General features: G+C 35.6%; 1 protein-coding gene across 5 annotated transcripts in view; it reads left to right on the top strand.

Annotated features, from left to right (window-relative positions):
- Nucleotides 1-27,694, top strand: part of PRKAG2 (protein kinase AMP-activated non-catalytic subunit gamma 2) — a 463,538-nt gene that overhangs the window by 421,575 nt on the left and 14,269 nt on the right. For 4 of the 5 annotated variants that reach the window (XM_007504639.3, XM_007504638.3, XM_016426254.2 and 1 more), the window contains 7 exons: nucleotides 963-1,072; nucleotides 11,786-11,867; nucleotides 13,654-13,712; nucleotides 18,476-18,521; nucleotides 22,876-22,930; nucleotides 24,071-24,197; nucleotides 27,135-27,300. In XM_007504639.3, the coding sequence (XP_007504701.1) occupies nucleotides 963-1,072; nucleotides 11,786-11,867; nucleotides 13,654-13,712; nucleotides 18,476-18,521; nucleotides 22,876-22,930; nucleotides 24,071-24,197; nucleotides 27,135-27,300 (645 nt within the window). Of the gene's footprint in view, nucleotides 1-962; nucleotides 1,073-11,785; nucleotides 11,868-13,653; nucleotides 13,713-18,475; nucleotides 18,522-22,875; nucleotides 22,931-24,070; nucleotides 24,198-26,270; nucleotides 26,398-27,134; nucleotides 27,301-27,694 lie in introns of those variants that run through there. The other variant, XM_056799934.1, reaches the window with a different exon arrangement.

Genomic DNA, 27,694 nt, shown 5'->3' with positions numbered 1-27,694 from the left:
AAATCTACAGAACTGCACTGTTGTAGGCTTTTGCTTACAATGTATGAGAATGTACTATTTATAAACACTTTAGTAACATCTCTAAAATTTTTGTTAGTCAATAAACATTTATTAAGTGCCTACTATGGACTAGGCACTGTTCTAAAACGCCTCACTTGGACCATTTTATTATGGTTTATTATTATTATTTATTTATATATTTATATTATTATAATCTTTATGCTGTTACTATGAATTTAGGACTAGTCATTTCCTCCCAATTTCAGTTAGGTTCGTTAGGATTTTTACAAAGACAAACTGAAATAATTATGGCCATATGGATGCTTTGCTAACATTTGCAGAAAATATTTTGTGCTGGCCTCATAGATTGAGTGAATTCTTAGGGCATTCAAAAATTCTTGTTTTCTTTTTATACTTATATTTTAATGAATTTAGATGTCATAGGCTGCCAGAATTCTTAATAGAAGAGTAAAAGGTTCAAAGAACCAAGGGAAAATAAGGGACTTTTTCTTCAGTTGTGTCTCACTCTTCATGACCTCATTTGGGGTTTTCTTACAAAGATAACTGGAGTAGTTTGCCATTCTTTCTCCACCTTATTTTACAGATGAGGAAAATGAGGCAGTTTGCCCAGGGTCACATAATTAATAAGATCAGATTTGAACCCAGCTCTTCCTGAGTCCAATTCTGGTATTCTATCCACTATACTACCTTGCTGCCCAAAGTAAAGAAGAGTTAGGGTTAATTGAGAACTTTACTGGGCTATAAATGGCCTTCAGAAACCAGAAGAGTATATACAGTATTCCAAGAAGTATTCTACTGAATTAGAATTCTTTATCATACCGTGTGTGTGTGTGTTAAAACACATACGTACACACACATATATGTATATAATATATATATAAACACAATGTGACATCAGGTGTCTTTAAAGCAAAACATTTATTATTCTGCTATTCCTACAGCAATAGAAGAATCCGAAAGTGATATTTACATGCGATTCATGAAGTCTCACAAGTGTTACGACATTGTTCCAACCAGCTCGAAGCTTGTTGTCTTTGACACTACATTACAAGTGAGTATACTCAGTTTTCATAAACTTTTATGGAGTTTGGATTGTTTTATAAAATGAGCATCCTAAGAGTCTTTCTTGGATACTTAGGTAGTATCTTTGATAAATTAATTAGGAAAAATATTGATGGAGGAGGAAATCCTATAATTCTTTCTGGAACTTATGAGTGATTAAATGATTAATCATCATCTCTACATTAAAATATACATAAAATATCTGTTCACAACTTTATTATTCTTATACATTTCAAATGATTTATGATGATCTCTTTAATAACAGAATTTGAACATGGTCGTTTAGATACTTTAATGAGATTTTATACACTCTAACCAACCTTTTAACAGGAAGCTAGTGTAGTTATGGACTAATAACATGAAAGAAAAAGTGACACTTGAGGTAAACAGAAAATCCTAAGCAGCATTCTTTTTATCTTGGAGATTCCATGTGTAGAAATAAAGACCAAAAATAAGATTGGAAGAGAAAATCTAAACAACCCACTACATTATTGACTCACCAAAAGTATGATTCCACTATAAATGATAAACAAGATACATAGTCAACAAGCATTTATTAAATGCCTACTGTATGCCAGCCACTGTACTTTGTGCTGAAAATATAAAGAAAAACCATTCTTACTTTCAAGGAGTTTACAGACTAATGGGGCAGACATTATTTGCAAACAAAATACAATAATGTACAGACGATATCTTAGGATGAAGGCATAAATATTAAGGAGAACTAGGTAAAGGCTTCTTGCAGAAGTTGGAATTGTAGCTAAAAGACTTAAAGGATTCCAGGCCACAGAGATGAAGAGGGAAAGCATTCCAGACACTGAGGACAACCCTTTGAAAATATTCTGAGTCAAATGATGGAATGCAGTGTATGAGGAATATCAGGAAAATGCATTCTCTGCCCCCTTGAAAACCTAAAATGTAAGAAAAGCAAATATGTGATGCGTAATGAAGGTAGCAGGGCAACTCATAGCTAAATGATAAAATAAAAACTACTTGTCATTTGGTTAGTCTAGGAAGACTTCCTAAAGTACTTGGAATTTTAAGAGTTTCAGTAGTTGAAGAGAGGTAGTATACTACTTGGCAGTCCTATTTCAAGCAAAATTCTAGAACATGTTATTAAATAGTATGGGAGTATTTGTAAGACTTTGAGGTAGGAGCCAGAAAAGGTTTCTAATTCAAGCCAAACCTCTTTCTTGTAGACTCGGATCAGGAGGGCTGTTTTAGGCAAAAGTATATCTTCATTTCAGAAAAGTGTTTTATATGACAGCCTTATGGAGACAGCTGGGCTGTGCAGTTAGGAGTCTAAGCTACTTTGAGCAATTCTTGCTACAGAATGTTGGTTAATGGATAAGTTCTAATCAAGGTGGCCAAACTCCAACCTTGGATTATTCTCACTAACTGTCTCCTTCACACCTATGTGGTTCTGAGTGAATGAAGCTGGAAGAAGTCACAAATCTATGTTGATTGAGGCCACTATAAATTCATGTTATCTAATCAATGCATAAGACATTCCTTCTACTCATCCCTAATTGATTGTTTTTCTCACTCTCACCATAGCTGTTCTAAACCTTCTCTTCTTTTCCCAAGCCTCCCATAGTTACCCCTTCTCCCACTGTCTCAGCTTAGGACTTTACCTCATCCTTCTCTGAAAAACTTGAGACTATTTACCATGAGCGTGATCTTCTCTTTCCTGCATCTCACATTCCCCTGACATCATCACCTATAATTTCTTCCTTCACTTCAGTCTCTGTTGAAAAAGAGGTCCTTCTTCAAGGCTAGCCCTTCTACATGGGCCTTAGATCCCTTCTCTACCTCAACAGATTGAGTGCTTCTTCTAATCATCTCTCTCTCTCTCCCTGTCTCCTGGTTCTACCCCTACTGCCTACAAATAAACCCTAGCCTCCCCCCATCTTTAAGAAACTCCTACTAGCTATCATTCTATCTCTCCCTCCCCTTCTTGGCTAAACTACTTTAAAAAGCTATCTCTGTTTGCTGCCTTTCTCTCATAAACTCTCTTCAGTATGGTTTCCAACCTCATTTTTCAACTGAAAGTGCTCTCTCAAAAAAGTTTTTGATATTATCTCTTGCTTAATGACTCTCCTAGCTTTTTCCCTTCCTCATACTTCTTGATTTCTCTGTAGAATTTGATACTGTTAACCATTACCTTTTCTTTAATAATTTTTCCTCTCTGGATTTTTTGTGATACTCGGTCTCCTTTGGTGATTCTTCATCCATGTCATGGCCACTACCTGGGTGTGTGTTCCCCCAGTACATTGTCCTGAGCCCTTCTCTCTCACTAGATGATCTCATTCTCTCCAGTGAGTTCTATAATCATCACTCTGCAGATGATTCCTAGACCTGTATATCTAGCCCAAGTCTCTTTCCTCAGCTTTGGTCCATATCACCAACTTTTTCCTATTAGATGTTTCATAAACATCTCAAGCTCAATATGTTCAAAATGGAACTCATTATCTTCCCCTTGCCCAGCCCCTTCATATATCTATTACTATCAAGTACACCAACCTTCTAGTACCTCAATCTTCAACCTGAGCATTACCCTCAACTCCCTTTTAAAAAAATTTTAATAACAAATTTCCACATAAGTTTTCCAAATTTATATGATCCAAATTGTCTTCCTCGCTTTTTCCCTCCCCCCTCCCGGAACTGGCAAGCAATTCATTCTCGGTTATTTGTGTATTATCACACAAGACATATTTCTGTATTGTTAATTTTTGTAAGGGAATAACCCTTACAAAACCCCAAAACATGTACCCAAATAAAGAAGCAATAAGTCATGTGCTTTCATCTGCATTCCTATTCCAACAGTTCCTTCTCTGGAGGTGGATAGCATTCTTTTTCAAAAGTCCCTCAGAATTGTCCTAGAGCATCATATTGCTGTTAGTAGCTAAGCCTATTACAGTTGATCATCCCACAATATTGCTGTTACTGTGTACGATGTTCTGGTTCTGCTTATTTCACTTTGCATCAGTTCATAGAAGTCTTTCCAACTCTTCTGAAATCATCCTGTTCATCATTCCTTATAGCATAATATCAACTCCTCATTCTGACTCACTACACATATCCAAGCTATCATTTCTATCTCCATAACCTCTCCAGTATACATTTCTCTAGTTCAGATCCTCATCACCTCTCTCCATACTACAGTCCTAATTGATTTCCTTTGCCAAGTGCCATCCCACTTTAATAATCCATCCTTTATCTAGCTGCTAAAGTGATTGCCATAAAATGTAGGTCTGACCAGATCACTTTTTTGCTCAGTAAAATGCAGGGTTTAGCCCTCTTACCTCTAGGATCAAATTTAAACTCCCTTTTGGAGCATCTGAATCTATCTTTGCTGGCTCCTTACACATTACTCCTTTGTGCGTACTTTATCCAGTCTCACCACATTTGCCCACTTGGTATTCTCACATATGAATCTTCATCTTTACTTTCACCTTTTAGAATTCCTTCAAGACTCCACTGAAGTGCCACCCTCAGTAGCAAACCTTTTCTGGTTCCCCATCCTCCCTACTAATACTGTCTTCCCCTTAAAAGTTACTGTTTTTCCACTCAGTATGTATCTCATATATCCAGGATCTATTTTTAAACTCATCATCTCCTTGGTTAAAATATAAGCTTCTTAAGAGTGAAGACTATTTTTCCTTTTTCTTTGTATCCCCAGGATTTAGCATAGTGCCTAGCATATGGTTAAGCATTTGATAAATGCTATTGACTGATAGATTACAGGAATACCCCTTACTGAATATGGGACCTTGATCAAGATATTTAATCTCTTTGGATCACAGTCTCTCTTCCTACTTAAAATGTGAATGATAATGCTTGTCCTACTTACATCATAGGATTATTGAGAAGGTCCTATGTGAATGTGAAAGGTCTTTGTGAAACATACAGAAACCCTAAAATTTCAGTTTTGAAGCTGTTGGCACAATTCTGCTATATTGATTCCATTTGTGAAATTTAAATCTCTGGATAACTGGTATAGGTATTGGTAAGAAATATACTTTAAGTAATCCATAAATCTTTGTGTCTTAGTTTGGGTCAAAGTTGGGGGGATAGTAAGAGATCTTGAGAGCAAAGGACCTGTCCAGGTCTTTCTTATTTGTTTGCTTAAAGAGTAAAGACTTTCTGTCTATGAGTCCTGGGAAGCAGACTCACTGAGATCAACTCTAGAACCACCCACTGCTACCAAGCACAGGATCTGCTCCATGTTCCAGAGTGGAACCCATATTCACACATTCACCAATAATGCTTGAGAGTGAATTGACACTCCTACAGCTGCCCAGTTTTAACAAGATTCTTTCCTTGTCAGTATAAAGTATATTGTGTTTATCAGAAAAATAGGTAAGGAATAATAAACAATCATTCAACATGACAGTATTTTTATGGGTACAAGAATATTCTGAATGAAGCACAACCTAGAATCATTGCAGCAAAAAACTATAGGAACTCTAAGGAATAAAAACTCTAAAGTTGCTCTGTGCCATATGTTAAATGCTTACGTTTTCCCTAAATTTCAACTTAAATATATCACAATTGATTTGATTACTTCAGTTTTTTTTTTTAATTAACTCAAAGTTGTGACTCATCAGGTTCTACCAGATTCTAATTTCCTGAAACACAGATGTCCCACTTCACTTCCATACCAGAGATCCCGATTAGGTTTTTATCCAATTAAAAAGTGTTTCTAGATTAAAACTTTGTTGTCTGTTTTTACTCATCTAATCAACATATTAACATCTGGATGTTTCATAAGTCTTTAATTTTTTTACTTAAATTAGCAATGTTTTGGGCAGATTGCTTGTCAGTTGAGAAGAAAAGAACCCTTATAGGCACCCAGTCACTAACCAGGAATTTTCCCAGCTCTCTAAGTGCCAATTAGAACTAGGTCAGACCAGTCTTTTTCTCTATTTCTTGGTTAATTGGTAACAGCACAATCCCTTTGCTGTTGTAAATTCTCTGACTGGTTTGCAATTCTCCCTTAAAGCAGGTTTTATGTGAGTATGTGTATATCAATCTATAAAACAGCAATCTTGGTGTGCACTAATTTTGGCTCCCATCAAGTCTGTGTTCTTATTATATAAGCTATAAGTTGGTTTTCTACTTTTCTTTTCATCCCAGAAATAATAAGTTCTCCATAATGTTATCAGTACAATCTATAGACATATGTTCTAAATCTTGTGATTTTTAGGCAAAAGCCCCACTTTTATTATAAATAAAATTCCCTTCTATCAAAAATCAAACTTTTTTTTTTTCACTGAGAAAAGAATAACCAAGTGCCACCAAGTGGTCTGGCCTCTATTATAAAGGTGGTTTGGGTCACATTTGTTTTCAGCTTCTCACTTAATTTAAACTTCTTCCCCTTAGTAAAGTAGAATAAATAAACTAGGGTCCAGTGTTATTTAGTAAAGACAAGAACAAACATCTACATTTTTTAGGTTACTGAAATTATTAAATGTGAAATTTAAAAAATGTTAGCTAGAGATAATATTGTGAAACCAATATGAAACATTTGTCAGGAATGAGATCTGGAAATTATTTTAAATACATTTTTATTGATATATTTTTATATCACTTTATATTTACCATTCTCTCTCTCCTTACCATCTCCCAAAAAGCCATCCCCTATTTAATATATTTTGTAAAAGGTGAAGAAAGGAAAAAAAAACCACAAAGCTAATTTGTTCCCCAAAACCTGGCATTGTATGCAATATTCCTCAATTGTGGCTCCCCAGTTTTGCAAAGAAGTTGGGGGAAGCATTTTTTCTTCCTTCTTTGGGGCCAAACTTGGTCTATATGGAAATTCAGAAATCCTTAATTTGTTTCTTGTTCTAACATTGACAGATACCTTGAGAAAACTGCTCAATCCCAGGGTTGCTTTACGTTTTAAAGTAGAGATGATTCTTTTAGCCTGCCTCACTTTACATTAGGAAAAATAATTTCAAAATAACTAAAAGGCGCTATTTCTTAAAATAAGAAGTAATAGATACAAAGTATATATGGGTTTTAAATTTGCGGGGAGGAGAATGAATACATAAATATATATTGTGTGGGTATATGTATATGTTTGTGTGTGTGAATATATATCTATATGTGTAAACTCTGGATTGAGGGGAGGAATGCCTAAACCTAGAACAGTGTTAACATATAGTGTATATTTCATAAGATTTGAAATGAATTGAATTTTGGTTTACTGTCTTTTAAGTACAGTCTTTTTTTAAGTTACAAAAAGCTTCCTCAGGATGTAAAACTTGTGTACTTTTTCTTAAATTAGGAAATTATTTCTTCTATACAAGTTCAGAACCATGTAGATATACTTCTGGGTTTTTTTTTATAAAAATCATCTCTGGTTTCCATATAAATTAGGATGTATTTGAACCACGTCACTCTGTATTTGGGGAGGCGAGTTTAAATGTTTAACCTTAATTTGATTTAACCTAAATTTAAAAATGAATTCCCAGACATGATAGTTTCTGTCAGCATTGTGTGTGAACAAGTTATTTGAAATGACCACAAGAATCCAAAGGGTCTGGGTGGAGTTCCCATGGTACCGAAAGCTATGGTCTCACAATCTCTTTCCCCTCAGGGTTAAGGAAGAAACACTGACCCACCAGAGGGGCATCTGTTTTGGAACACCTAGCTAAGTCTTCTATGAAATATTTAAAATGGGGAGGACCCAGTGGGCTGTCCTCAACCACTGAGATATTCCATACTTTCATATAGAGAAAGCTTTGGGGTTTTGAAAAGAAGTGCGTTAGTTTATAAATTATTTCAGTTGGAAAAATGAAGTAGTAAGATTATTGGTGGAAAATATACTAGACCAATGGCTTGTAAATTTGCATGATAGTATTTACCATAACAAATCACAGCTCACTGAACATTTATGTTGGCAACAAAGAAGAGTTTCTGGATGGTTGGCCTTCTAGTCTCATGATCACAACCTTTGGATTCCTCTGTTTCTCTTCTTACCCCTTCACTCCATTCTTTCTCTTCTTCCCCAGCACTCATTGCAAAAAAGATGGCTTTTTTGCTTCTGTGGATAGAGCTGCTATTGTGATCTTTCTGAAACCAAGCCAGGAAGAGCAGGCAGCAAATGGTAGCTGGGGGCAGGAACTGGAGAATGTGAAAAATCTCACCTCATGAAACTCCTGATGCCATGGCCCACTCTGGAGAACCATTCATTGTATTAGACAATTTAAAAAGTGAACAGGTCTGATTTCATAAACATTGACCCCAGTGGGCCACCATTTTTCATCCTCCTTCACTTCTTTGTTATAGCACTGACAATACTGTCTCTATACTGTCTTTTTTTAAATCCTAAACTATAGCCTTATTGATTTTTACCTCATGAGTATATACATAGATGTATGTGCATATATATTACCACTGATCCGCTTATGTATACTTAATTTCAGCAGTACATTTCATGCCAGAATTGACTTAAGCAAATGTTATCCATTTCTAAAGATTTACCACATTATATATAGCATGTTTGCATAACTTATGATACACCCAACAAAGTGGATCGACGCGGAAATTCAGAAATCCTTACTTTGTTTCTTGTTCTAACATTGACCAATACCTTGAGAAAATTGAAAGTAGATCACTGCTGTCCAATTACAATCTTTTTATTTTTGTCATAACAACCTTGAAAATGATTTGGTAACATTTTAGATTGCTTTTCTGAACAACTTTTGAGGAATCCATTAATTAGATGGAGATGTTCTTCTGGGAGAAGTAGAATGAGTCTGTCTTCTTTCAGATAAAATACCCTTGCCAGAAAATAATAATGTTTTCTTGAAAATCAACATTACCTCTTAGCTTCGGGTAGTTCAAAATAAAAGTTTGAAAAGAGGAATTTCTAGAGAGAAGTAAAAAGTTTCTTTGTGTTAGAACCATATAAGATCACTTTATACTATTATCTTTGAACCAGCTTCATCACCTTTCTTAAGGAAGTTTACACTCTAGGCAGCTAGATAGTGGATAAAGTGCCAGGATTGGAGACATGACAATATGGCTTCAAATGTGGCCTCAGATACTTCTTAGCTGTGTGACCCCGGACAAGTCACTTAACCCCAATAACCTGGTCCTAGAATTTGTTACGAAGACAAAAGGTAAGGACTTTTTTTTTTTTTTAAGAAAGAAAGCTTACATTCTACTTCTTAGCTAGGCACTCTATACTTTCTAGAACATCATGATTCCTAGTTTTCCTGAAGCCAGTGAAAAGCCCCTTTAGATAAAAAGCCCATCTTCTGTAGCTCATTATTTTCTTCTAGAAGCCCCAAGAAAAAGTCCACTGAGGGACGTTACCTGAAGAGCTCCTTCCTCTTTGTCTTTTAATCCAAACTCTTCTCACAGAAAGCATGATCTTATCTTACCATCCATGTCCATTCCTGAAAAGAAGGGAGCTCTAAGGAACAGGACTTTCTTCATTAACACCAAGTTGTAATTATTTTAAGTACTTGTGAGAGAGTGAAAAATACTCAGTAGTTCAGGTCACTGAGACTTAGAACTGTATACATGCCACACTCAGATCTACGTTCCTTAGAGACCAGTATTTGTGGTAGAGGAAAAAACACATTTATGGCTTTGCAAATGAAATGTTATTGAATTAAAGGTTTCATTCTTAGCTTCATACATTTGCATCTAACTTCCCTTTTCACCTCTCTCTTACCTTCCCTACCCAATCCCAACCCCACTGTATTCTCTTGCAATAGCTCAGGTTAGGGATTGGCAGTTCTGAGCAAGCGCAGAAACGAGAAGCATGTTGGACCATTCAGTCCATTCATTTTAGCACATCATCAGCCTTGGGATGTCAGTTGACATTTCCTTCTGCTACTCTGGCATTATAATAACCTGAATGTTTGTTGGCTTGGTTTGGTTTGGTTTTTCAGTTCCCAGCTACTATCTTGAAGTCTTACTCTCCTTCATCTCCCTGAGCCTTCAAATTCTTGTCTATAAAATAAAAATAAGAATAAGAGTAGCTGTAGTATCTCCTCACCAAGTTGTTTTAATCACTGATGGCTTGCTTTTACACCACAGGCATTTACCCACAAATCTTATAACCATTAACCCCCGCCCCTAAACTACAGCACTGCAAATTACTCTGTTCTCCAGAACAGAGATGGATCATTGCCATTAATTTGAATTTAATTGCCTTTTCAGGTTATTTTTGTTTAGATTCTTGATGTCATTCTCTTGGTTCTGCTTATGTAATTCTCCATCAGTTCATTCAAGTTGTCCCATGTTTTTCTGAATTTTTCAGAGTTGTCATTTCCTATGAGGTATTCCTATTGCCTTACATTCACACACCACAGTTTGTTCAAACACTTCCCACTTTATTTCAACTGTTTTGCTACCACAAAAAAGTACTTCCATGAATGTACATGTGCTTGTGCCTGTATGTATGTGTGTTCATGTTTGTGTGTTTTTTCATGTATATATGCCCTTTCTTATTTGGGGTGGTGAGATTGGTGATTCAACATTTTGGTGATTGGATAATTTTTCTAGAACAATTGGACCAATTTATAATTCCACCAACACTTCACAGAATTATTGGGAGATAATGAGATAATGTATATCAACATCTTCACAAGGCTTCAAATGTCATATGAATATAAGCTAGCATTATTAATATTATCTTCTCTTTTCTACTTTCTGAGAGAACATGCTTCTCAATTCAGGGGGAGCTTATATTTCTAAGTGTAACAAGCCCATACCTGCTTCATTAGAAACTAAATTTCCAAATTAAGTCAGCACTTCAGCCCTTTATGGGCGAGGATAATGTTTGTGGAACTATTCTTTGATGTGTGCCATAAATGGCTCCATTCCTTACCTCAGTTTGAAATTGGGAATTTCTTAAGTCACCTTAGGTCTACATTACTGAAATTTAAGCAAACAAAAGGACAGAATCAGTAAAAAACAAAACAAAACATATAATTAGGTCAATTGAAAAGGGGGGGAAATTACCCATATTCTCTGCCACCATTCCTTGAATGAGGAAATCCCCACCCTCTTTTTTTTTTCAGCATAATTCAAAGAAGTTTTGTCCTGCCAGCAACTTAAGGAATGCAGAGCATTATCTGCCCCTAAATAGTAATAGTTTTCACCATCATCACTCTCTCCCCAACTGCAAGGTTTTCTTACCTTGACAATTTCTTTTTTTCCACCAACTCAATTTCTCATGAATTTATCTGGCCACCAAGGCATCCTGCCCATACACAGATTCATACATAAAATTAAACCTTTACTTCTTAGACTTGACATAACCTGTTTATTATTCATAAAAACAAGTTAGCAGCTATATTTTAATATGTAAAATTAATATTTTAATATATAAAATTTAATTTCTTTCTAATGTTAAGAATCTTTTTACATGCCATGCCACATAATGGAAAAAAATAAGAAAAATCTTTGTTCCAATTATTTGCTTTTGGAAGATTTGAGCAAATAATACTATATATTTTTTAAATTAAATTTAAAACCATATATGTCAAGGAGGAAAGGAAGTGTGATTCTCTGAATTCTGTTAAAATTCAGGTATACTGGAAAACACCTGTCCAATTTAAAGTTGTAATGATGGATTAGATAGAATGTATTTAGATAAAGTTATATTTTTCCTCCTAACATATGAACTTTTAAATGTACTGTACTTTATATGTACTGTGTCTTATTTTTTCTTCAGGTTAAAAAGGCCTTTTTTGCCTTGGTAGCGAATGGTGTTCGAGCTGCGCCACTGTGGGAGAGTAAGAAACAGAGTTTTGTAGGTAAGGAATTTAGAATGAAAAAAAAAAAGACTGAAAATTAGAAGAAACTAAAAGCTAGGAGATGGTTTTCTTTTATTATTTATTTAAGTGGTGCTAATTGGGGAGTTCGGGTGATTTTCCAAATTCATAAAAATGCTAATGAATCTAATTAATATTTTGATTTCATTTTCTGAAAAAATCAATATTGCCTGAGAATTGAAAACCCTTTTTTTTTTTGGCTTTTCTCGATTACAAAAAGTTCTCCCTTTTTAATGAATTCAAGTTTCCTAATAGGTATAGTGTAACTTCTGCCAGTGCTTGTGAATTCAGGAGGCAGAAAACTAATATGGAAAGTCATCACTCCCTTACTTAATGTCTGCCTAATATGTAGTCCTTAAATTTTCATTTATTTTGGGGCTAGGTAGTTGGTAAATTAGTGATAATGGTGATGATTTCTATCTCATAAGGGTATTGGGGGTGGGAGAGTTTACCCACCATGCACTCCCCTCTCCCCCAAAAAGCAAACCAAATCCCTCATAACAGACCGAGATTCCCATATTGACTATGTCCAAATATATATGCCTCTCCCAGGTAATGGACCTCTCTGTCAGGAGGTAGATAGAATTCATCATCAGTCCTCTGGAATCTTAGGTGCTCATTGCACCTATCAGGGCTGGAAAGTCTTTCAAATTTTTTGTTTTTCCACTGTTGATGATATAGTGTAAATTATTCTCCTGATTCTGCTTATTTTACTCTGCATTAGTTTACGTATCTTCCCCCAACTTATGAAACCTTCTTCTCTTATTTCTTATAGTACAGAATTTCCTAATTGTTAGGCAGCCCTTTGTTTTGCAGCACTTTGTTATTACCAAAAAAAAAAGTGTTATAAAATATTTTTATACATGTTCCTTCCTTTCATCTCTTGGGGTATATAGCCCGAGTGGTGCTTTCTGGATTAAAGGACATGTATAGTTTAGTAACTTTGTGGGGATAGTTCCCAAAAGGCAGAACCAATTCACAGCTCTACCATCTGTGCCTATTTTCCCAAAGCTCCTCTCTCATTGATCATTTTCCATTTTGTCAACACTGCCAATATGATGGGTATGGCCTGGAACCCCAGGATTGCTTTAATTTATATTTCTCTTGTTATTAGTGATTTTTTTCTTATGGCTAGAGATAGCTTGGATTTCTTCCCTTGAGGATTATCTGTGTGTATCATTTTACCATTTATCAAATAGAAAATGGCCTTTATTCTTACAAAATCTGAATCAGTTGTCTTAGGGAATTGTTTTTAAAGTTTAGGAAACTTCAGATTTTGGTACTTTGCATCCAATTTCTTATCTTGTAATTCAATGAAGGAAATAATTTCCCCTTTGAAGCAAATGTTTTAGTGTGTTTTTTAAGAAAAAATCTCCATCAAGGTATCATATTTCTAAAACTGATTAAATTTTTTATTTTAAAGTAATAAAAAATTAATTGCTTTTACCTGCATTTGTGGTCATTTATAAGTATGTCATGAACAGCTTTTCTTTCATTCATTTGCAAAATATTATTTCCACTACTTTGACATATATAACATATATATACATGTAATAGCAACTTGAATTTCAATCAAATTAATATTCATTTCTGTGTAAGCCTAATTAGCAAATGAACAAATTCAAAATAATGTATTTTGTTATTAATAATATCTAAAACTACTCTTAAAGCATTTTTCTTATGTTTCCCAAACTTCTCATTTATCATTTGGGAATTTTTTCTTGTAGATGTTCATTGTTTTATTTTAATATGTGATTCTTTGTTCTAGGAATGCTAACAATTACAGATTTCATAAATATACTACATAGATATTATAGATCTCCAATGGTAAGTGTCATCATCTGTATGTTAGTAGTTGAATAAGTATAAATTGAATCTATTCTAAGAAGTAAAGCTAAGTTGTTTTTTTTTTTAAGCAAATCATAATTCACTAAATACTTCAGCATATGGAATTTCGGCCCATTTATGCAAATGAACTGATTACTAGGACTAGGAGTTATCTTTTTTAAAGGTTGAAGGAAATAGTTTTAGGAAAAATGAAATAAAGAACATTTTTACAGAATAGGCATTAAATCTCTGAAATTAATCACTAAAAGATTATATCAGTTGAAAATATAAATAGTTTTTTTTAATCATAGGAAGTATTAAAAGGGAATTAGTGGTTATAAGAATATAACCTTTTTATTCTATTTTTATTTTATTTTATTTATTTTTTTAAGATTTTAAGAATAATGCCATGAAGAACTATGGAGTCCCTTATTAAAAAAAAATAGTCCTTGGTGGGCCGCCAGGTGGCTCAATGGATTGAAAGTCAGGCCTAGAGATAGGAGGTCCTGGGTTCAAATTAGACCTCACATACTTCCTAGCTGTGTGACCCTGGGCAAGTCACTTAACCCCCATTGTGTAGACCTTTCTCCTCCTTTTGTCTTGGAACCAATATGTCGTATTGATTATAAGGTAAGTGAAGGCAAGTGTTTTGTTATTATTTTTAAAGGAAGCTGGAAAGCATATATGGGGGTGAGGGGAGGGAATACACCCCAGGGGCCATCTTGTTCTGTGGAGTTCAGACCAAGCAGAGCTGAAGGTGCGCCTGTCCCCTTGGAGGGATGGTTTGGGCTGCAGTTGAGTGCTCCATTCTCCAGCCCTCCTGGCAGAGAGGAGAGGAGGCTGAGGAACGGAGGAGGGTGTTGAATCTCCCGGGCTGAGTTAGCAACCTGGTGATGAAATCAGAAGTGATGAGCTCATCGGGGAGGGGCATCTGGTTCGGCAGAGCTCCAGAGAGAAAGTAGAGTCCTGTCTCCTTTGCCTCCACTGGCTCCCATTCATCCCTTTTCTTCATTCACACTGTGGTCCAGTTCTTATTAGCACTCACCTCAGTCATTATCCTAGTTTCTCCCCTCACCAATCATCTTCATCCAATTATCAGAGTAATCTTTCAAAGATTCTTAAAGAAATAAGTGTTGTTGATGCTTTTGTGTCATTGTCCCTTCCCAATATCATACTCTCCCTTGTGAATCTTTTTTTTAAAAAAAAAAGAGGGAACGCATGAGATCTTAATAGTTGGCCATCTTGTGCTTCATTCTGTATCTTTGGCCACCTCTGTGGAGGTATTGAAGGGATGATTTACTCAGTCCTCTGGAGTTAGAATATGTTACTGCATTGATAAAGAGTTCAAATATTTGTCAGTTCTTTGTCTTTTATGCTATTGTGGTCAATATACCTCATTCTCTTAGTTCTGCTTAACTTTACTCTTTGTCAGTTTATATAGATTTTTCCAAGTTTCTCTGAATTCTTTAACTCTTTAAGCATACTAATATTCAATTTCATTTATATACTACAGTTTTTTCTGTTATCCCCCAGTTAATGGGTTGCCCACTTTGTTTCCAGTTCATTTTTTGGTTTTGCTACCATAAAAAAAATGCTGCTATAACTATTTTTGCCTTTATCCAACCTTTCCTTTTCTGTCTCTAATCTCCTTAGGCTATAAGCCAATTGTGAAATGAAAAGTATATACAGTTTAGTGAACTTTTTACTTTTGTTTCCAAATGATAGAATGAATCCACAGCTCCACCAACAGTGCACTAGTGTACCATTCTTCCCCAAATCCTTCCTGCGTTAACTTTTTTTTTTTTTACATTTTTACCTATCTAATGGTGTGAATCTCAGAGTTGTTTTCATTTTAACTTCTCCCTGGTGACACAGCATGATGTAAGGGAAGAAGCACAAAACTAGGAATCAGGAAATAGGAATTCTAGACTGAATTTTGGTACTGTTTAGCTGAATCATCTGGACAAGTCACCTTATCTCTCTGGGCCTCAGATTTTGTATCTGTAAATTGATATGATTGGGAATGATGATCTTAATTATTTTATTTCTTATTTCTAGTGTTAGGAATCTTTATCCTTGTAGTAACTTGAGGTCAACTTCCTCTCTATTCCCCCCTGCTCATATCACAGACCTTCATATCATATCCTACTCTTTCCTCCTTTAATCCAGTCTTTGCTGAATAGGTGGCCATAAAACCCTTCTGCACATACATACCTTTGATTTCATCTCCCTCTTCTCTCTAAGTTTGCCCTCTCATTCTCATATCTTCAATTTCCCCCATCCACTGACTCTGCCTCCTGCCAACAAATCTCCATAAATCTCTATTGTTAATATGCATTTTCCTATCCCTACAAACTAACCTATATTTGTAGCCAAACTTTTTTAAAAGTTGTCTACTTTTACTGCTTCATCTCCTCTATTGTCCCTGCCTTCTGAACCCTTCAAAATCTGGCTTAGATCTTAGCCCTCATCTGAAACTGTTCTCTCCAAAGATACCAGTGGTCTCTTAATTGCAAAATCTCATAACCATTTTCTCAGTCCTTATCATTTTTACCTCTCTGTAGCATTTGCTCTACTAACTATCCTTTTTTCCTGGATATTGTCTCCTCTCTGGGTCTTTGTGATACTGTTCTCTCTTGTTTCTCCTCTTACCTTGTCCATTCTTCATTCATACCATACCTACTTTCCTGGATCTCATTCATATCATACCTACTAATTGTAGATGTCCTTCAAGGCTCTGCCCCAGATTCTCTTCTTTCTTCTTCCTCTGCTCCTTCACTTGATGACTCCCATAGTTTTCATTTAGCATCCCTGTGTAAATAACATCCAATTCTATATATCCAGCCCTAATCTGTCTCCCGAGCTCTGGTTCTACATCATTGATTGACTGTCAGACGTTTCAAACTGCTATTTCAGGCATTTTAGAATTAATATATTCAAAACACAACATGGTATCTTCTCCCTTCTTTCACCCCTTTGTCAGACTTCTGTATTATTGTCAAGGGTATCGCTATCCTTTCACTCAGGTTCCCAACCTCCTTGTCACCCTTGATGTTTCACTGTCATTTCCTACACATATTTAATCAGTTGCCATTGCTTGTCTTTTCTCTATCTACACCATCTCTCACTCAGTGAATGTTCTTTTCATTCAATGAGCTCTACCCTAATTCAGGTTCTCCATCACCTCTTGCCTGGGCTAAGTCAGCACCCTCTTAATTGGACTCACTGACAAGACTTTACTCATTCCAGGCCATTCTCCATTCAGCTTTCAAAGTGATTTGTCCTTGTGACACTTCTCCCCCATCCTGTTACTTCAATGGCTCCCCATTACTTTTAGGGTCAAATATAAATTCCCTAGTCTGTAATTTAAGGCACTTCACACCTAATCCCATCCAACATTTTGGATTTATAAATTACTCATTTTTCCGTGCACCTTACAGCCAGCCAAATTGCCCTTCTTGCTTTTCCTCATGCATGACACACCATCTCCCATGCCTCAGCCTTTGTACTGGCTGTTTCTCACGCGTAGAAATGCATTCCCTCCTCATCTCCATGTCTGGAAATACCTGGTTTCCTTCAGGACTCAGTCCAAGCACCCGCCACCTTTTTCGTGGTCTTTCCTGATCCTCTCAGCAGTTAAATCCTTTCCCTAACAAGGTCACGTTACCTGAATGTGGTTTGTATCTAACTATATATGTGTATATTGCCTCCCTATTAGAATATGAAGGTAGGGTTGAATTTGAAGGCAAGGATTGTTTTGTTTTTGTGTCTCCAGCAACTTACACTGTATCTGACCCCAATGGGCGCTTACAAAATACATGGGTATTTGATTCAAGTGTGACAATTCATCAAAATCCTTTTTTTTTTTTTTGGTTAAAGTTTTATCATTGGTGTACCTACTAGCATTTTATGAAAGATTCTTATCCAAACAATAGATTTTCCATTTAAAAATTGTAGCCCATAGAGAGTCATCTTCTAGATGAATTATTTGTTTATGCCTAATCTTGAGCATGCAATAGTAGTTCAATTACTGCCATGCATTCAGGATATTAACCATTGGCTTGCCCATGCAGTGTGACTCTTGTCACTATCTCCCAAGAGTTCACAAGCTACCCACTACACTGGAAGGACTCCCTCAAATTCTTCTGGCAGTATCAGTTGATTATTTCATTTGTACATAATTGTTCCTTTGACTTAGTTTCCAGCTTCTTAACAGAAGAGAATATGTTTTTCACTTCTGTAACCTCCTTGGTGCCTGGAATAGTTCTCAATGCATAGCAGGCCCTTAGTAAAAATGTATGTGGCTGATAGAACCCACATAGTAAATAATGTGTGTCACTAAACTCCCTTTTAGCCTGTGACTTTACTTAGCTGTTATCTTCCATTTCCTTAGAAAAAGGCACAGACAAAAAAATGTAAAAGGAAAAGGAAAAGAAAAAGGCACAGATGAGACTATAATTCAAACTTAGTAATTTGTAATATTTTAATCATTTTAAAGTTTATATAATGAAGTACTGATTTAGTATGTATGCTATAAATATACAGAGCATCTTCTTCAACAACCCAAAACACTTTATATGTTTCTCACTTCATCTCACGGCATTCCAGAACGTTTATCTTGAGTAATTCCATCTGCTGAACTATTGGTTTCTAGCAAGGTTATTGGATCTATTGGAATATCTTTTTTTCTTGTCCAGTTGATAGAGTATTTCCCATCTATAAATATACATTTACAAAAGGCAGTGTTCCTTCCTTTGTTTCAGGTACAGATTTATGAATTAGAAGAACATAAAATTGAAACATGGAGAGGTAAGTATCATTTTTAATTGCTAAGAAAATAACATTGTATACAATTTTTTTTTTTACTTGGGCTTCATGTATAAATAGATTTTCTTCCCTTAATTCCTTTTCTCTCTATTCAAGAATAAAACATGTTAATGAAAACAGCATTTTTTAAAATCAGAGTAGAGATTTGGTTGGTATGTAGCAGAAGGCAGCAAAATCTGCTAAGCAACTGATTCAAGTTTTCCTTTGTTATATAACCTTGAAGTTACTTGAATCGCCATCGCTTCTACCATTCTGTGTAAAATGGGCCCATCTCACCCAGCTTCATAGAGTGACTCTGCAGAGTGCTTTTATAAATTATGTTAGACATGATTTTTTTTATTGTCAATCACTAAATAGGTATTTCTTTTAGGAGGGTCACTTTGGGCTCTGAAATGTAAAATAAGGAAGAAATTGCCCATCTCACAGGATTGTTGCAAGGCTCAATTGAGATAGATACTGTGTATAAGAATCTCAAAAACCTTAAAGTTCCATATACACAACATCATTATCATCATCATTATCACTATTGATCAGCAACCGCTTTTAATACATAGTGTTTTATTCCAGGCAATTCTTATGCTTAATCAAAATCTCAGATTAAAGTAATAATAGATCACATTTGTGTAATACCAGTTTTATAAAGCACTTTCCTTGAAAACATTCTGCTTAGTGCAAAGTGCAAATATTATCCCCATTTCTCAAATGAGAAAAACAAAAATCCAGAAGAAGGCAAATGACTTGTTTTTGAGCCACGATACTTTCCATAATACGATACTGGCAGCTGTTACCATTAGATAATTTCTCTTTGTGTTAAAGGTGCATGCAGAAAGAATAGTTGCCTTAGAAGAAACACATACATATTTTTATTTAAAGGTTAATAGTTATCTTTTAATTCAATCTAACAGTTTTCTAAAGAAAGCTAGACATGAATCTTTAATTAGGTCATTTGAGTTATGTTACATGACATATCTTTTCATCTTTAATATAACTCTCCCAAGAAGTTACTTGAAGTATTTTTGAATGCTCTTATCTGATTTATATAAAAATTAATTTCATAACTATAAATGACTCTTTCTTATTATTAAAATCTTAACATAACTATTATTACTTTGCTTCATTCAACAATTAGAGAGAGCCACACCAGGAGGCAGGAGGACCTATGTTCAAATCTGGCATCAAAAGTTTCCTGGTTGTGTGACCCCGGGCAAGTCTTTAACCCCCATTGCCCAGCCTTTACTTGTCTTCTGCCTTGGACCAAATACAGTGTGTTGATTCTAAGACAGAAGGAAAGGGTTTGAGAGAGGGGAAAAGAAATAATAGATAAAATGTTAATGATGCAAATTAAACTTTAAAATGTGTCATATTTACATTTTTTTTCTGAAGAGATTGTGAAGAATTTACCAGAATACCTCTGCTTGGATTCCTGACCCTTAGTTAGTTAAAGTCAAGTAAGCAAAGCAAGACACACATAGATAACATATCCAGATATTACAAGTGAAAAAGCCAAATACTAGATAATATAATTCAGGTTATATAAAAATATAGTTAGATCAGAATGGGCGAGGTAGGGCAAGTCATCAAGAGCTTCTTAGAGATGAATCATGAAATAGTTTTCAAAATAAGTTTAAGATTTAGAACAGAGAAGAAGAGAAAGTTAGTTCCATGAAAAAAGCAAATAGTGTGAGAGTCTAGACATGGGATTTAGTATGGCATATTGAGCAACTAATGAAGAAAATAACCTTATTGTAAAAAGATAATGGGTTAGTGATATAAACTAAAACTAAACGTGTCCTGTTCCTGTTGAATCTGAGGCTAAAGAGTTTAACTTGGCAATCTGCATTCACTGAACACTCTTTGAATGCCAAAAGACTGTGTGTATGTAACTACCTAAATAGGATTTCTAAAGTACTAATTGCCATTTAGAGTTGGTATTCAAATGACTCATTTGGAGGTTTCATTTGGTGGTAAAAGTATTTTTGAAAATGGTGATTCTTAAAATGATCTCTAGAAAAATCAAGCTGAAGAAATTAATCAGTTCTACAGACCATTATGCTTTCTTTGGGTTCCATGAACAAGAAAAGATGCTCTTAACCTTGTATATGTCATGGATTCCTTTGGCAAACCAGTAAAACCCATATACTTTCTCAGAATAAGATTTTTTTTCCATTTGCAATAGAAAGAAATGCTAAGTTTAAGTGAGAAGTTAGAGAAGATAAAGATGTAATTTTTCCATCCAAGTTCAGCCCCACCCCACCCCCAAAATCTCTCTAAGGACACAGAATTAAGAATGCGTGTCATAGAACCATCTGAATAGCAAAAGTCAAGTCAATCAACATTTATTAAATGCTAACTATGTGCCAGGCACTGGGAATACAAAAAAGACCGAAACAGAGACCCTGACTTCAGAGGAGACAACATGCAAACAAACAAGTACATATATAATGTGTACAGAATAAACAGGTCGTGATGTCAGAAGAATTAGGGTTAGAGACTTAAAGGAAGTTTGGGAAGCTTGAGGTGGAGATGAGGAGGGAGAGATTTCCAGCAAGCAGGCCAGTGTTACTGGATTATTGAGTTGAAGAGAGTAAAGTATAAGAAAATTGGAAGGAAGGAACAAGCCTAATGAATAGAGTGCTGGACCTGAGATCAAATCCAGCATCAGATACTTACTGGCTATGTGATCCTTAACCACTGTATGTCTCGGTTTCCTCATCTGTGAAATGGGGATCATAAAAGTACTTTCTTCCCAGTGTTGTTATGAAGATTGAATTAGATAATGTATGTAAAGCAGCACACTGCAATAAAATGCTTCTTTCCTTCCTTCCCTGAAAAAGGCTTTAAAAGCCAGAGTAGTTTATATTTGATCCTGGAGGTAATAGGGAGCCCCTGGAGTTTGAGTAAGAGCAGTGGAGGAGAATGGCATGGTTAGACCTGCAACTTGGGAGCAGAGTGGAGAATGGACAGTTAGGGGGGGAAATTTGAGGCAGGGAAATGGATCAGAAGGTTATCGAGGTAGTCCAAGTTTGAGGTGATAGGGACCTGAGCCAGGGGAGCAACTGTGTCAGAGGAGAGAAGAGAGGTTATTTGAAAGATGTTGCTAAGATAGAAACGACCAGACTTGGCAATAGATTGGATAAGGCAAAAGAAAGAGTGAAGAGCTGAAGGTGACATGTAGGCTGAGAAGCCTGGGTGAGTAGTAGGATGGCTGCGCCCTACCCCGTAATAGGGAAGTCGAGAAAAGAGGAAAGTTGGGGGAGAGAAAGATGAGTCCAGTTTGGGATATGTTTTGAGTTTCTAATAGCAGTTGGAGTTTGAAAGACTAAAGGTCAGGAGAAATGCTTAGAACTAGATAAATTGATCAGAAATTTGTCTGCATGAAAAGTGATGGTTGAAGCTGTGAAAGCTGATGAGTTCACCAAGCAAGATAGTCCAGAGGGAGAAGAAAAGCAATCCCAGGACAAAGCATTAAGGGGCAACTACAATTATTAGGGATGACCTGAAAGCATATCCAGTAAATGAAAATTGGAGGAAGTAGTCAGACAGGTAGGACAAGAACCAGGAGAGAACATTGTCACAAAAACCTAGACAGAATATGATTGGCATTACCAAAGATTTCAGAAAGGTCCAGGATAAGAATTGAGGAAGAAAACAGTAAAGGACTATTGATAACTTTGAAGAGACACTTTACCTGGATCATTTGGGCACTTTGTAAATTAAGCTCTAAAACAAAGTCCCTTTATACGAAATTCTAGGATATGAAATAGATTACAATACTAACATTTTGGATGGAAAGGGAAAACCCATGACAACAAATGTCATTACAATGAAAATTTGTGTTGGAAAAAAATTCTCAAGGCTCAGCTGATGGTCCACTCATTTTTAATAATATTCAGTAAAACAAACATCTAGTACAGCAAAATGCTATTTACTTTGATCTTATCTATAACTAAACTTGATCTATAATTTGTCTCTGACAAATTTTAGTCCAGTATTTTTTCAAGATACTAAATTATGGAATTCTAGTGACCTCTGCTGGTATGAATCTTTATCCTATTATTTGATCTTAGTTTGAGATTTGTGGTGTCTATTGGGGCATTATTTTAAAAAATATTTAATTCTCCTTTAAGGGTAGCTCACCAAAGCAGAATCTAGAAGATTTTTGTAAATAGTATGCAAATATAAATAACAAAGAAAAACTTTATATGAGTTTCTTTGATCAGAGGTGTTCATCTTTTTAATTTGAGTTCACAAATTTGTAGAAGTGCTTGATTTATGTGCTAATAATAAACTGTGTAGGCCATCTTGCTAACTGCAGATTTTCTTTTCCTAAATACAGAACTTTATTTACAAGAAACATTTAAGCCTTTAGTGAATATATCCCCAGATGCGAGGTAAGCTTATTTTTCAACCTTTAAAAAATATACTCATTCAGTTCTATTAATATGAAACTGATGAACTGAATGCAGATTAAAGTATACTTTTTCATGTATCATCAAATCATCATATGATTTTTCTTGACGTTTATGTATTTTCTTTTGCAACACCGCTAGTATAAAAATCTATTTTATCTAACTTCACATATATAACTGGTAACATATTTTGTGTTCTCAAGGGGTGAGAGAGAGGGAGCGAATTTGGAACTCAAAGTTTTAAAAATATTGTGTTTTTGATAGATATTTAGTAAAATTAACAAAAGCACATCAAAGTCAAAATTTTATTAGTATTGTAGATTTAGTCATATGAAGCCTACCATTAAATTCTAAAAGCATCTCACTAGCCAAATTGAAATGAAAAAAGTGAGTAAATTTAGGATTGATATCCAGTTTGACAAATCATAAATACCATAATAATTTCCTTCCATGTTCTAAGGACATTAGCTTTTGGTGGCCTAAAGAGTAGGATGGTCTAGGAAATCTATAATTGTGAAGAAGTCGTTCACTCAGAAAGAATGAAAAGAACAAATGTGTCCTCGTGTAGTATTCTCTGGATTGATGCTATGTATAAATCCTAGTAAAAATGTAAAGTCATTGACTGTCTTCTAAGCAGCCTTAAGAAAGGTCTAGACATACTTAGACACACAGGAAATGCCTATATTTCTATGAGTTCAGAGTTGAAACCATTAACTCATTATCCCCAAACAACTGTTCTTTTGCTGTTTGGTTAGCAGCCATCAGTCTTGTGTATAAGTATGCTACTTATTCACTTTCAGACAAAATTTTAGATTAACTTTAGAAATGCCTTAAATACTGGCTTCTTTGCAGATTCCATTGTGCTTTTTTCCTTGGTTATAGCTGAGATTTTCTGAAAAAATCAAGTACTGAACCTACTTGGGTTCCATTACATAGATATAAACAAGTGGATTTGCTGTGATCTCCTTCAGTATGAAAACTGTTCAAAATATGTTCAAATTTGATTTGTGTCTTTCTCATTGGGATAAGCATTTGAAATGCTTCTCTTTCGGTGACACTGCCAAAGGCTCATGATTTCTCCACTATCAGAATCTGCTAATGGCCTTAATGGTTTCTCCACAGCCTCTTCGATGCTGTTTACTCATTGATCAAAAATAAAATCCACAGATTGCCAGTTATCGACCCTGTCAGTGGGAACGCACTTTATATACTTACCCACAAAAGAATACTCAAGTTTCTTCAGCTATTTGTAAGTAGCTTTTAGTATTTCTGCAAGACATATTTAGTCACATTTGCTTTAGCTAATTGACTGCAGATCAATAAAGCCACTACCCATTAAAATGGGAAACTGTTAGTTGTGAAATCTTTGTTTCTAAACTTCAGTTTCTAACCTCATTGCACAAAACTCAATGCACACGCTAGACTTTTTGCCAATAAATAAATGGACCTTTCCTCTTGCAAATATGATTGTGTGTACAAAGTCTACGTTTAACTTGAAACATTTTCCTCTCCCCTATACAATGTAGAGAAACAGTGAGGGGCTAAAAAAAAACAATTTGTTTAAGGGCCTGTAAGATTACTATGTGGGAAAAGTAAGCTGATTGTGCAGTGTTTAATATAACGCTCTTATGGGGCTGTGTTTTTAGAAATATTTACAGAAAGACATTCTAGTCAAAACTGTTTTTTAACATGGAGTGGAAACCAAGAAACCTAAAGAGAGCAAGTTTTAGGAAATAGAATGTCATGTTGGTCCAAATTTAGGGCTGTATTTTCTGTGGGCCATGTTCAGTGGCTTTTGAAATGAGGTGATCTCATTTTTAGATCCGTGCCCAGTTCTTAACCTCTCTCACAATGATCATTAACTGACCCTTTGGTTGGCAATCAAAAGAGAAGCACAGAAATAAATCGAGAGATTGACTAGTTAGGAGTGGCTTTTTGAAAAACCTTCTAGCATTTAATTTGAGAATAGAAATAATATGTTAAGCAGAAATAGTGGGAGTCTCAGTGCTACTTCAGAAGAGCTCATTCGAAATCATCAGATATTAATCTCCTTCATAAGTACATTTCTGGCATTTTTAAATTCAGCTCCATTTTAGAAAAAAAAATCCTTCAAACCAGTGTGAGGGGAAGCAGCAGACTCCTGTTGCCAGGACCGCTCAGGTTACCAGTTACCATCAGGGTTGGAGGCTTTAGTGTTTGAGAGAACTGCTGGAAAAGGCATTTTGCTATTATTCATAATGATCGTCACGCTCACTTAAGCACCACTTTTCTGTTCTTGAAGCTTTAGCCTCACATCCGTGTGAGGTAAGTCACGTCAGTATATCCCCATTTCTCCAATGGGGGCACTTAAGGGGCAGAAGCCTTCAATGACTTGCCCAGATTCACACCAGTATTAAGTGACAGAAGTGAGGTTTGAGCTCATCTAGTGCTTTTTCCCCATTTTCCCATGGAGCCTCTTGGGTTTGCTTTCCAGCCAAACCAAGCTTGGGACCAAAACCTGCCTTGATTTTTGCCCTGGCTTGACTAAGAGCTCAATATGCAAGTTATGCTTTTCCCATTTAAATGGTGCTAAGGGATTAGAGAGGTTTCTAGAACATTAGGCTTTTTTTTTTTAAACGCTTACTTTCTGTCTTAGAATCAATACTGGCTATTGGTTCTAAGGCAGAAGAGTGGCAAGGGATAGGCAATGGGGGTTAAGTGACTTGCCCAGGGTCACACAGCTTGGAAGTGTCTGAAGTCAGATTTGAACCCAGGATCTCCCATCTCTGGGCCTGACTCTCAATCCACTGAGTCACCCAGCTGCCCCCTAGAACATTAGGCTTTAATAAAGAAATGGGATGTAAAAAAGTTATACCAGGAAATGTAGACTGAGTGTTCCTAACAGAGCTTGCCTGTCTCTGGATAGGCAAAGGTTTTCCCCATGTTGTGTTGTGAGGGGTGGAGTAGTTGGGAATTAATTAGGTGGACAAAAGGAAGGTGCTTTTTGGGTGCTTCAGTATTATGAAAAGAGCAAGTCAAAGCTGAAAAGTCATTTTACTTGAAATACTTATACCGCCTTATATTTGGGCCAATTTAGTCATTAGTTATTATACTTTTAGAATTAAAGTTAGATAAAATGCAAAAAAATAAGAAAATATAAATCTAATGGAGCATAGCCTAATCTTTCCCAAATTATAAGATCATTTTCTTTAGACCGTATTATTCCTCTAGCAATCAAAAAATCCAAACTAGCCTAAGATATGAGATAGCATAGGGAACAATTCCTATACTGAGATGGACTAGATGACCTAATAGGTCTTTCTTTTTTTCTCTAAATTTCTAGGATTCTCATGCTTTGAATATTGATGAACTCTTTGACTTGAACATTTTGTTTCTTCTAATTGTTCATCTTTTCCTGATAATTATAAGGTACACCAGGAGGATGGAATCAACTGTACCCTTTCTAAAAGGTGGATTTTTGAAACAGTAGACCTTATTTTGTTATAGTCAAAAATGCCCGTAGGCCTTTCTCTTCTGATTTCTCCCTCCTCCTATTATCCCTTTAAAAATAGCCCATCATGGAAAAAAAGTGATTTTTTTTTTAAGTCCTGTTTTATTCTCTGAGGCAGCTAGCTCATCCATGTTTTCTAATGGACAAAAGCTGACAGCTTTCAAAGATAAGTCAGTGTGTAGAGGTGGAGTGGTGTGAAGATGAATGTAGCTTGTGCCTAGAACAGCCACCAACAGATGCTTTGAGTAGTAGGTATGTCGGCCATTACTAAATAATATTTGATGCTGACAACAGCAGTACCAAAAATTTAGAATAAATCCTTAATAGCAAAGGAAAATCAGTGGCCTACAGGCCTTAATTTCCTAAATGAACCTGTTGCTTCCTTCTCCCACCCACCTTTTTTAGTCAACTGAGAGAGGGTGGGGGGAAACAATATTAAACACTTGATTTTAGTTAGTGTTTTACAAAAATGGAAAAGTACCACATATTTGTACTTAACATCTTAATAGAAAATTATTTGAAGAAAGGATAGAATTGTTATTTGTAACTTTTTATGTTAATTCAGATATCCAGTTAGATTATTAGAAAAGACTAACTTCAATTTGCTTATGCATACTTTTTCACTCAAATCTGGGCATTTGAACACCATGGTATATTTTGGTTTGCAAGAGCATCTGCATTTCTCTTCCCATCTAGGTGTCTGAGATGCCAAAGCCTGCCTTCATGAAACAGAACCTAGATGAACTTGGAATAGGAACGTACCACAACATTGCCTTTATACATCCAGACACTCCTATCATTAAAGCCTTGAATATATTTGTAGAAAGACGAATATCAGCTTTGCCTGTTGTGGATGAGTCAGGTTTGTACATTTCACCTTCACATTTCCACTCAAGTGGAAAACCAATGCCTGATCATAGGCCGCTTAGTTCTAAGTCTCCTTAGATGATTAGTATATCAAAGGAAAATGTCTTAACTATATATGTATGTAGAATAGTAGATCTGTCAAGCATCAAATGAGAGTGCTCACTTCTTTCCCTTCTTGTATGTGTATTGCATTTCTCACAGTAGAATGGCAGTCCTTTAAGGGCTTTTTCTCATTGTATATCCAAAGTGTCTTATTCAGAGGGAGTAGGAGGAGGGTGGACCTTTTGGTCCAGACCCTTAATGTCATTGACATAGGGAAACTCCAATGAAGAAATTTCTTCTACCAAAGCAGATAAGCAGCTGTTTCTTAACTCATCGTCTTAAAAATG

This window comes from Monodelphis domestica, chromosome 5 (genome assembly GCF_027887165.1).
Source record: "Monodelphis domestica isolate mMonDom1 chromosome 5, mMonDom1.pri, whole genome shotgun sequence".
Taxonomy (NCBI): Eukaryota; Metazoa; Chordata; class Mammalia; order Didelphimorphia; family Didelphidae; genus Monodelphis; species Monodelphis domestica.
This window is presented reverse-complemented; position numbering and strand designations above follow the sequence as displayed.